The sequence below is a fragment of the Macaca thibetana genome, chromosome 14 (genome assembly GCF_024542745.1).
Source record: "Macaca thibetana thibetana isolate TM-01 chromosome 14, ASM2454274v1, whole genome shotgun sequence".
Taxonomy (NCBI): domain Eukaryota; kingdom Metazoa; phylum Chordata; class Mammalia; order Primates; family Cercopithecidae; genus Macaca; species Macaca thibetana.
In genome coordinates, this window is record NC_065591.1 from 52,544,300 (window position 1) to 52,556,446 (window position 12,147).

At 41.6% G+C, this 12,147-nt stretch overlaps 1 protein-coding gene and 1 non-coding gene across 10 annotated transcripts in view; one reads left to right on the top strand and one right to left on the bottom strand.

The window, feature by feature from the left end:
• TEAD1 (TEA domain transcription factor 1) overlaps window positions 1-12,147 on the bottom strand; it is a 270,999-nt gene that overhangs the window by 31,992 nt on the left and 226,860 nt on the right. For all 9 annotated transcript variants that reach the window (XM_050757431.1, XM_050757428.1, XM_050757427.1 and 6 more), the window contains one exon: window positions 10,106-10,279. In XM_050757431.1, the coding sequence (XP_050613388.1) occupies window positions 10,106-10,279 (174 nt within the window). The remainder of the gene's footprint in view (window positions 1-10,105; window positions 10,280-12,147) is intronic.
• Window positions 6,548-6,719, top strand: LOC126936716 (small Cajal body-specific RNA 16). Its single transcript, XR_007719535.1, has one exon. It is a non-coding gene; the product is annotated as a small Cajal body-specific RNA 16 (non-coding RNA).

Genomic DNA, 12,147 nt, shown 5'->3' on the forward strand with positions numbered 1-12,147 from the left:
TTTGTTGAACAAACGTGATTTCATTTCTACCAAGACAAAAGAATCTTCTGAAGGCTGTCCTCTTTCCAGGTAACTTGCTTCCCCTTTTTTTTTTGAGACGGAGTCTTGGTCTGTCACCCAGGCTGGAGTGCAGTGGCCGGATCTCAGCTCACTGCAAGCTCCGCCTCCCGGGTTTATGCCATTCTCCTGCCTCAGCCTCCCTAGTAGCTGGGACTACAGGCGCCCGCCACCTCGCCCGGCTAGTTTTTTTTTGTATTTTTAGTAGAGACGGGGTTTCGCTGTGTTAGCCAGGATGGTCTCGATCTCCTGACCTCGTGATCCGCCCGTCTCGGCCTCCCAACGTGCTGGGATTACAGGCTTGAGCCACCGTGCCCGGCCTCCCTTTTTTGGTTTTATAAAATATTCTCACATCTGCTATCGTTAGTAAAAGTAGGCTTGCTTTTTCTTCCTTTAAAAATAATAGATTAAGAAAGTAAATTGGCCAGGCACGGTGGTTCATGCCTATAATCCCAGCACTTTGGGAGGCCAAGGCGGGTGGATCACCTGAGGTCAGGAGTTCGAGACCAGCCTGGCCAACATGGCAAAACTCCATCTCTACCAAAAATACAAAAATTAGCTGGGTGCAGTGGCAGGCACCTGTAATCCCAGTTACTCAGAAGGCTGAGGCAGGACAATCACTTGAACCCAAGAGGCAGAGGTTGCACTGAGCTGAGATTGTACCACTGCACTCCAGCCTGGGGGACAGAGCGAGACTCCATCTCAGAAAAAAAAAAAAAGAAGGAAAGTAAATTAAGCAACTATGCAGACAGTATTGTCTACACTGAATGATCATAATTCCAAGAATTTTAAAATACAAAACATTTTTAAATAAGTATAGGGTAACATCATATATCCTGGTTTCTAGATATGACTAATTTGATAATGATTAGAGAGAAAGAATTATATTAAATGTGTATTTAAAAATTTGTTATAACCTGGCAACATGATACAAATCCATAAGATTTCACTTTTATATTGCTTTCTTCTTTATTATTCCAATCAAAGTTTAAGACTAAGCCTTTATCGTACTAATTATTATTATGAATGGTTTTGGGTTGTAATGTTTATGAATAGAATGTTAAAAGCATATAGCTTTCTTTAGACCAGTGTTTCCAATCTTGACGCCCTTGAGCATTAGGACAGGGAATAGAGTTCTGAGGCCCCTCCAAAGGTATTAGTCTCAACTGCATGTCTTACTTGGCAAAAAACATAATTTTATTTCCTTAAGTAAACTTCATGTAGCTGGAAATTAACTGCTTTTGACAGTCAGCTGTGAGCTACACTTGGGTTTTTGGCCTTCAGGATGCATGACTGAATCATACGTCCTCTAGTTCTGGGAATTCAATCTATGATCAATTCCCAAGGCTGTTGACATTTTCTTACATTAATTGCACTGTCTGCCATGTCACTGGCAATCCATCTGCCTGAATCTCAATGCTGCAGTGAAGCACAGCTTCATCCACTTGGGGGTGGACAGCCTTCTTTCCTAGAGCCTACACAGCACCTGATCATGTTTTGCAAGGAAAAAAGAAGTATGATTATCTGCCAGTGACAAGTGTTTGCCTCACGTATAACAAAGCTGGTTCCAAAACTCCTCTTGAACCATAATAACAATTTCAATGCCACATCAATGTGTAATTTTCTGAGATGGTTTAATTAGGGATTTAAATTTAAGCTAAAATTGAACTGCTATGGTCCTATAAAGTGCAAATAACTCAACTAAGGTGTCCATGGAATGGCAAGATGTCTTCTACGCTGGCCAGGGTCAGGTGATAATAACCAATCACAACCTATTCCTCTGCCTAGGGGTGGAGAAGATGCTTTTTTTGTTTATTTGTTTAATTCTACTTCAATTTCTGGGATACACGTGCAGAATGTGCTGGTTTGTTACATAGGAATACGTGTGCCATGGTGGTTTGTGGCACCTACTGACCTGTCCGCTAAGTTCCCTCCGCTCACCCACTACCCTGCAATAGGCCCTGGTGTGTGTTGTTCCCCTCCCTGTGTCCCCATGTTCTCACTGTTCAACTCCCACTTATGAGTGAGAACATGTCACCGGTGTTTGGTTTTCTGTTCCCGTATTAGTTTGCTGAGGATGATGGCTTCCAGCTTCATCCATGTCCCTGCAAAGGACATGATCTCATTCCTCCCTATGGCTGCATAGTATTCAATAATAGACTGGATATAAAGAAAATGTGGCAAAGCGCTTTGGACATCAACTGACAGAAGCATCCCAACTTTAGAACTGTTGAAATGGGAACAAGTCCATGTCTTAGAATTGAAGAAATACGGTGCTTCAACCTTAATAGTAATAATTGCTTCTACAGAGGATGAGGAAGAATCAAAGACTTTTGAATAAGAAGAAAAAATGAAAGCAGATGTAGAGGAACTCAAATAACAAGTGACAGTAGAAGATTGCTTTTTGTTTTGTTTTAAATTCCGCCAGGCAAGGCTGATGAAGATGCCTGGTCTACTCATGCATGGCCTGAGAGAGTAACTGCTACAACTACTTTAGAAAGCAACATGGTTATTTACACACATAACCATGTGTGTAAATCACACCACTGCACTTCAGCCTGGGCAGCAGCACAACACTGTCTCAAAAAAAAAAAAAGATAATTTGAAGTATAATGACATATGGCTAACATGATATTTCATAAAGAATAAAAGTGGAGTGTCAGATTGCACGTATTCCTTGATCAAAACTACATAAACACGCATCACATTAGGTTATATTCATGATGCATTTAGGACTGAATTAAAAATTATATATTCCCAACTGTCTAGAATGTTATACCTTCATAATCATAATATAAAAACAATGCTGCTTTCTCCTTCTAATGGTAGTTGCAGGATCTCACTGACTTGTCTAGTAAGACTTAGACTTGAACTTGAATTTCCTGGTAATGGTAGTTGATTCACCTTACGTTTTGTATTCTTTTACGTGACGGTCAGTCAGGTGTGGCCACAGGACAAAGGAGGAGTTCAGGAAAAAAATTTACTACACTCAAAGGTCCCCAAGACAGGAAACATGGCAGGCTATGAAGGGCCACATGGAAAGATACTGGGGTGGTCAGGAGGCAGAAAACAAGGGGCTAGCTTAGACCAGAGCCTTTCCTGAGCTTTCCATGGACATGGCAGGGGAAACAGAGTGACCAATTAAGGACTGACTAGTTTGAATAACTCCAGCTGGCTCTAAGCTGCAGAGGTGGTCCCTAGCTGTCTGGTACCATTCCAGGGAATGATTAGGGCAGAGGAACACTGCATCTTGGGGTTGGACCAGATAGAGGAGGTCTGGTTCTGGACTGGTTCATGTGCATATGAAAAGCAGGCTCCTGGACTATCCTGTTGGACAGAATCATTTTCCTACTCTAAGAAGTGGCTAGACCCAGAAAGGCCAGTCTTTTCCCAGCAAGAAAGGCTTTTTTAAAAAAATCAGAACATAGTAATATACAGAATACGTATATGAAAATACACCTTAGCTCCCATGTAAACATACACCAGAGCATCCCATAATGACAGGACTTCAGACAGAAACTACCAAGGCTGCTATCCTTCAGCAATTACCATTAGCTTCCATTTAAGTGAAGCTGTGTTGGGATAGTTTCTAGTGACAGAACTGTGCTCCCTGAAGAGGCCATATTCAGGTTTACAGAAAGAGCATGGATTCTGGACTCTAGCAGATCTGGCATTTACTAGCAATACGATGTCACAGAAGTCACTTTGCCTTTGTATGATTCGGTTTCTTCATGTGTAAAGTGGGACTCATCACATGTTCTCATAAGGATTAAATAATATCAAGTATGTGCTTAGCCCTGGCACAGTGCTTGGCTTAAAGAAGGTACCAGTTAAGCGTCAGGTTCAGGTACTGCTGAAAAAGAGAGGAACCTCTTCCCTTCCCTTCCATTCCTGCAAAATCACCTTTTCTCTCTTTGTAATTAAGTATGTTGTAGAATTAAAACACATAGGCGTAAATAAAAAGAAGGCAAAAGAAATAGAAAGAAATGAGTAAGAAGCTGTCATGAAAAGGAAAACATAATAAAACTAGAAAAGGCAAAATGCAGAGTCTGTAACACTCAGTAAAAAGAATCCCATTACTCTCTTGACTGAAAAATTGTTAAAACACCGACTATTCCCTACTGCTGCCACAACTAAATTCTGATTCCTTCTCTTTCCAAATTTTTCTACCCACCTATCTTTCCATTACCAGTGAAGACTCAGCTGCAACACACCTCAATGCACCTGAAACATACGTTACACACATCCTGTCTCAGTGCCTTTGCTTACCAGCCCATCTAAGACGTCCCCTGTAATCTGTACCCCAATACTCGCAGACATAATGGCTGAAGGAGAGGCACCCCTAAGATCTTACTGGTGAGAATATAAAATGGTACAACCACATAAAAAAGAAGTTTAGCAGTATCTTAAAATGTTAAACATAGAGTCACCATAGGACCCAGCAATTCCACTCCTAGGTAGCTCCCCAAGAAAGATGAAACAGTATGTCCACACAGAATTGTCTACAAAGACTCCATAGCAATTACTCATAATAGCCTGAAGTGGAAATGATCCACATGCCTATCAACCAGTGAATGAACAAAGCAAAATGTGGTATATACATCTGATGGGACACTAATTCGACAATAAAAAGGATGCACCTCAAACACAACACAAGTAAAATGAGCCAGCTGCGAAAGATAATACACTGAATGATTTCATTCATATGAAATGTCTAGAAAAGACAATCCGATCTAGACAGAAAGTGGATCCATAGTTACCTGGGGCTGGGGGTGGAAATAAGAACTGACTACAAATGGGCACAGGAGATCCTTGTGGGGTGACAGACAAATTCTAACACTGGATTTTAGTATGATTACACAACTCTGTAAATTTTTCTAAAAATCACTAAATTGTACTTTCTCTTTTTTTTTTTTTCTTTTTCTTTTCTTTTTTTTTTTTTTTGAGAACGTGTCTCACTCTGTCGCCCAGGCTGGAGTGCAATGGCACGATCTTGGCTCACTGCAAGCTCCGCCTCCCAGGTTCACACCATTCTCTTGCCTCAGCCTCCCGAGTAGCTGGGACTACAGGCGCCTGCCGCCACACCCAGCGAATTTTTTGTATTTTTAGTAGAGATAGGGTTTAACCATGTTAGCCAGGATGGTCTTGATCTCCTGACCTCATAATCTGCCTGCCTCGGCCTCCCAAAGTGCTGGGATTACAGGTGTGAGCCACCGTGCCCAGCCTAAACTGTACATTTAACATGAGTGATTTTTATAGTATGTAAATTATACCTCAATAAGGCTCTTAAAAAAGATCTTAACAGATAAACAGCCATTCACAGGGGCTTTTAAGGGGTCCCACACCATGAAGGCATGGACAATGTAAAGCTTATATGGTAGAGGGGTGCTCATGCTGGCATCCTTGACTCTGTTATTCATTTATGCTTTGGGGCCTGGGATGCCAGTAGAGTCTTCCACCCTAAAATCAGTGGAGTGACTGCTACTTGGCTCATCGCCATCCCATTTGCCTCAAAGTGTCAACTGGCAGAGCTGAAGTGCCTGCATCTGGGGCTTAAGTGCAGGTACTTTAGGTAACACATAGTATTTTTCCATAGCAAACCCCTCACATGGTCTAGCCTGACCAAGCCCAGGTTGGACGTAGCAGACATTCTGAAAACCGAATTCAGGAACAATCAAATGAACAAGTAAGAGTCAGGCTGATACTGACAGCCTAGAGACTTTAGGCCATTTGAAAAAGAGAGAAGAAAAGGACTAGGTATAGAGCCTCTGTTGTAACAAAAATAAGCACATCTGCTAAGCATACTGCTAAAAGATATTTTGAAGGGGGTGTGAAACGTACTTCAGAAACACCCACTGGAAGCACCTACTGATATCCAATGATAGATATTCTAAATGTAATTCATTCTTACTGAGTCATTAGAGGAAGCCAATGACATTTCAAATTGCAAACCAAATTTAAATTGCCTTCCCGCCTTCATTTTAACATAGTTATGACTGAATTTCTTTATAAAGGTTAGGTATTCCTAACAACTGTACTGAAGGAGTGATGTTTTCTATCACATTCATGGAAGTTCTCCATTTTAATTCTGCAAATCTTAATAAACAAGTATCTGATCTCAGAGTAATTGTTTCTAAATTTGCACATCTCCCATCAGCTACCATACGCTAAACATCTGCAATCTAGACTTCATTATTTGAGGATTTATGACTGAAGGGCTCCACCATGGAAAATATTTATTAAAATCATCCACTGGGTAAAATAAGGGCAATTTTGGAGGCAAAACCAAAAAACACTTTCTAAGCACTCTCTATACTACTTTATATTCAAACAATATGCTAATTATCAGAAATCTTACTTAAAAACAGTTTAATTTGAAATTACTGCAAATGGCTTCTTTTCATAACATTCTATAATTTCTAATTAGCTTTCATTCACATGGATAAACAACCTCTTTTTATACCCTTTAAAATAGTGGCTCTCAAACTTTTTGATCACAGGACCCCCTTAAACTCATAAATAAATTATTGATGCACCAGACAGCCTGACCCTGACCCAAAGTAAATTCCCAGGAGTCGTCTTTCCTGGGTTTTGAATTTGCCGTAACAGGCGTAAACATTCTAGCAGCAGTTTGGTGATCATGTATGATACTGCAAACAGGACCAAAAAAATTATTGAGGACCTCAAAGACCTTTGCTTACTGTAGGTTACATCTATATTTTCTTTATTGGAAATTAAAACTGAGAAAATTTTAAAATATTACTTCATTTTAAGAAATAATAAGCTAACAGGCCGGCGCAGTTGCTCACGCCTGTAATTCCCAGCACTTTGGGAGGCTGAGACAGGTGGATCACCTGAGGTCAGGAGTTCGAGACCAGCCTCGCCAACATGTTGAAACCCCGGCTCTATGAAAAATACAAAAATTAGCTGGGCATGTAATCCCAGCTACTTGGGAGGCTGAGGCAAGAGAATCATTTGAACCCGGGAGGTGGAGGTTGCAGTGAGCTGAGATCGCGCCATCGCACTCCAGCCTAGGGGACAAGAGTGAGACTTCATCTCAAACAAAAGAAAAGAAATAATAAGCTAATTACATGTTGATACACATTTTAAAAAAACATTTAACATGCCTGTATTTTTAAAAAATTAATGAGACAGGTAGTTCTGCTTTACATTATGTGACAGACTCCTCAGATAATAGTGGTCATTTTCCTTTGATACTACATCAAAAGTCAACAAGGAGTAGTAGTTTCTTAATAGTAGGCTGGAATGTGGAATCTGAAACCATCTCAATGAATTTTTCCAACTCTGTTACATTTAAATCCATTGCTCTAACACTGTATCAGATTACATTTGTCAATATCATGGTGGATCTTATCAGAAAAGTATTTAAGTATTGAGAAGTTCACTAAGGTAGACACAAATTTCCCAATATTCTAATTTTCATTTGAAAGCCCAAATTTTGTGCCAGGCGCGGTGGCTCAAGCCTGTAATCCCAGCACTTTGGGAGGCCAAGACGGGCGGATCACAAGGTCAGGAGATCGAGACCATCCTGGCTAACAGGGTGAAACCCCGTTTCTACTAAAAATTACAAAAAACTAGCCGGGCGAGGTGGCGGGCGCCTGTAGTCCCATCTACTCGGGAGGCTGAGGCAGGAGAATGGCGTAAACCCGGGAGGCGGAGCTCGCAGTGAGCTGAGATCCAGCCACTGCACTCCAGCCTGGGAGACAGAGCAAGACTCCGTCTCAAAAAAAAAAAAAAAAAAAAAAAAAAAAAGCCCAAATTTTATCTTTAGCAACAAATAATGTCATTTGTTTTCCTTGATGTGATAGACTCATGTGTTCATTTTCAATGTGTACTCTAGGTTGTAATAAAATTCATGAAGGACTTTTTTTTTCAACTGCATGAATTTTAGCAGCAGAGCCACTGCTCTGATTCATACTAAAGCAGTTCTATCCCACTGCTTTTGTATCATCAGTGTGAATATAAGCAGAATGCAAAAGGCAAATCATGTCTTGGTATTACAACAAAAATAGTTTTGACCTTGTCAACCCGTTAAAATGATATCAAGGAACTCCCTAGGGGTTCACAGGCCACATTTTGAAAGCTACTCTGTTACCATATAACTGATCTCCAACCACCAGCCAAATTACTAGAAGGCAGCCACCAATTCAGAAAAGGAAAATGTGACTGTGATCGCTTTTTCAGGTTGTCCATGTGTATTACTGACCCAACATCCATTATTATAAGTAGAAGGCTACATCTACTATCCAAATTTATTTTTTTGGAACAGGGTCTTGCTCTGTTACTTACGCGGGAGTGCAGGGGCACAATCATAGCTCAGTGCAGCCTCGACTTCCTGGGCTCAAGCTATCCTCCCACCTCAGCCTCCTGAGTAGCTCAGACTACAGGTGTGCACCACCACATCTGGCTAATTTTGTATTTTTCATAGACAGGGTTTTGCTATTTGGCGCAGGCTGGTCTCAAACTCCTGAGCTCATGTAATAACCCTGCCTCAGCCTCCCAAAGTGCTGGGATTACAGGCGTGAGCTACTGTGCCTGGCCTACTAACCAAATTTCAATATGGAAGCACAAAATGATAAAAGATACAAAACAAGCTAATTTAATATGCAAATTTCCTTCCAAGGAACCTAAAACATAAATTTTTCTTTAATTCATCCATTTGTTCTCACATCTGTTGGGCTTTTTTGTGTAGGGTTCTTGCTTGGTATAGAGATACGAAGAGGCTTAGGTTGACAGATCAAGGGATTAAGCAACAAGGAAAGAGAGCAGGGACACTGAAGTCACACAGATCTGATGTCAAGCTCCAGGTACCCAACCCACAATCCTGTCTCTGGTGATCTGTGAGCCTTTTTTCCTAGGTGGAGCTGAGGCAAATTCCACCTAAACCTTGGAGGATGAAATGAAATGCACGTAAAGCATTCAGCACAGCTCCTAGCACAAAGCAAGCATATAAATGGAAGCCACTATATGAATAAGGCCCCCTGTGGCAGAGTCCAGAGGAAGGGGGACACATCCAAACAATCATGACACAGCGTGGGAAGTGATGACCAAATGCAATGGGAGTAGAAGAGAAATCAATGGTCTGCTTACATGGGGAAGGTTCTATTATAGTGGAGCTATTGTCTCACGGAAGAGAAGGAGCTGGCCCAGTGGTACAGGCAGAAAGGAGCAGAAAGTCCATCTAGACAAACAGAAGGCGGAGCATAGACTGGGCAGGTGGGGCAGCAGGGGTTTGGCAGGATACAAGAGGAAGCTACCCTGGAACCATGTCGCTAAGGGCCTTTAATGCCATGCTAAGGAGCACAAACATTTACAAAAGTTTAAAAAAAAAAAATGTGTGTAAAGGCTGAGGAATCATAAACTCGCAGTGCTAGCAGGTTATCTGGTCTACTGGTGCGCCTAATGCCTCAGCACACACACATTATCCTTATGCCCATTCTGACCCATTAGCATTCCCCTGGCCCAAGCCTCACTAGTGCCGAAGGAGTGGCAAAGCTCCTCTCAGAGGCTCTGGAACATCAGCAAAGCTGCAGCAGCCAGGGGAATTTGCCCATCATTTTAAAGCACAAATAAAGTATACACTGGGCAAAGTAATTCTATTTCCTCTCTGATGCTTACAAAATCTTGAAGCGTGTAACTTTATCTTCATCCCAGCTCCGGGTCCTGCACACCAATGGAATTTATAGATTGCTCTGATTAATGGAGAAGAAACAGAAAGAGGGTACAGTGCCTCACATTTTCAATTATTACTCCAGCCATCTGTGAGTAAGTGAAGTCCAAAGAGGCTGCTTGTCCCTCCTGCCCTTTGGCAGGGACAGAGAATGTTACCCAGGTGTGCCATGTGGATGCACAAGGCCGGCATGAGGACCATTCACAGGTGTGAGTCCATGCTCCCGTGGCAATTGTGCAGAAGCACATGAAGGTGCACTCAGTGTAAATCCACAGCCAGCTGTGCTGCACTGTGCTCACTTAAGAGATGTGACCATTCAGACAAAAACCACGGAAATCACAGCAATGTCTTACTCACCCAGAATTTTACGAGGAAGAAGGCATTTTGAGGGCCCTTTCCAAACAGCTCCTTTAAGCCACCTTTCTTTTCAGGAAATTTGTCATAAATCTGACGAATGTCCACTGATTCAAGCAACGGGTCACTGTAAGAATGGTTGGCATGCCCAATGTGCACGAAGAGGTGTTTGTTGTACTGTAAGAAACCAAAAGAAATATTCCCATTACAAACTCTTTGATCAACCTGGGACTCATCCATCTTGAACTGGATAAAGAGCAGTAGTACCAAAATTCTGGAATTAGGCTTTTGAGCCTAGGATCAACGCTTCTGAAATGATGAGCATGTTTAGAAAAGCGATTATAGCTTAGGGTGGAGACAATCATTGTTTTTTACTGACAAGGACATGTATTTTCTGAAATACCTAAAAAAGGCTTTTTTTTGCAGACACATTAATTACAACAGCTTAAGTTACCCAGCTATCAAACCAAGAAACAATTATATTACCCAATTTCACCTGACAAAACTGAAAATGACAGTGATACTCTTTGGAGTCCAATAAGAAATCTGTGTGCAGTTAGCTCATGTCATAACCCAGAATGCACTTCTTGTCTCAGCTCTCCTGGAACAGCGTGGATACAGTGATCTTAGCAATGGTACCCACTTCCTTCTTCCAGTAGGAGTAAGAGTGCTGAGCCTCTTTGTCACCAGTCCCCTTAGTAACCAATCCAAAACTTCTGCATAAGGACTGCTCAATATGTCACTGTCAGTGCAAAGTTAGGATTGGGGTATAGATCACAGAGAAAATCTACAAGGCCATACATGGCTGATGAAAAAGAACATAGGTCACTCATTCATGACAAAACAAACAAAAACCTCTAAACCACGTTAAGTCATTTCACTCACAAAGTGAACCCTTTTCTTCCCCTTGCTTTGGGATAAGACATGGTAACTGGACCACAAAGGAGTGTGTCCAAACCAATGGGTCTCAACCCAGGCTACATCAGAATAACCAAGGAGCATTTAAACATCACAAAGGCCTGAGCACAATCTAGATTAAACTGGAATGTCTGAGAATGAGGTCAAACATCAGTAATTTTTAAAGCTTCTTCAGCGAATTCCAATATACAGCCAAATTTGAGAACCACTGGTCTAGATGCTGTACTCCAGAGACCCTTCAGGCATGCCTCTCCCACTGCATAGGCAGTAACACCAACATAATGTGACACAGACCAAGAAACCTGGGGATGCAAGGGCTCCATGGGCCTCAGAACCAAATAGATTTCAATGAGAAACTCCATCTGCCTTCTTTATCTAGCAGTCCAAGTCTGCTCACATTCCAAATTAAACTGGCAATTCTCCAACTACTATACCGAGTACTAATCTATTCCACAGGAGGTCCCAAGTAACAGAAGGCTTGGGCAAAGCTGAGTATTATACATGGGTTAAGAATATACAGTCCCTGGAACCTAATCATCGGGGCCTGCTTTAAAAAAAAAAAACAAAACAAGATTGTGTGGTAGACTCATCCTGCTCAAGTACAAAACACTGTGCCTAAGGCAAATTAGCTATGATACTGGGCAAGTGCCTCTCTAGTCTCTAAAATGGGGACCGTGATGGCATTCACTTCACTGGATTGTTACAGGGTTTAAATAAGACACTCCACAGACTTCACCAGGGATCCTAGATCTAACAAGAATAAGCACTCAATAAAATCTAGCTATTATTGTTTTAATAAGACTTCTCCTCTTAGAGATTCAAAGTAAATATTAGAGTATTAAAAGCAGTGCCACTGACTGGGCCTGGTGGCTCATGCCTTTAATATCAGCACCTTGGAAGGCCAAGGAGGGAGAATCATTTGAGCTCAAGAGTTCGAGAACAGCCTGGACAACACAGTGAGACCTCAGCTCTACCAGAAAAAAAAAAAAAAAAAAAAAAAAAAAAATTCACCAGGTGTGGCAGTGCATGCCTGTAGTCCCAGCTACTTGGAGGCTAAGGCAGGAGGATCACTTGAGCCTGGAAAATCAAAGGTGCAATGGAGCTATGATCATGCCACTGCACTTCAG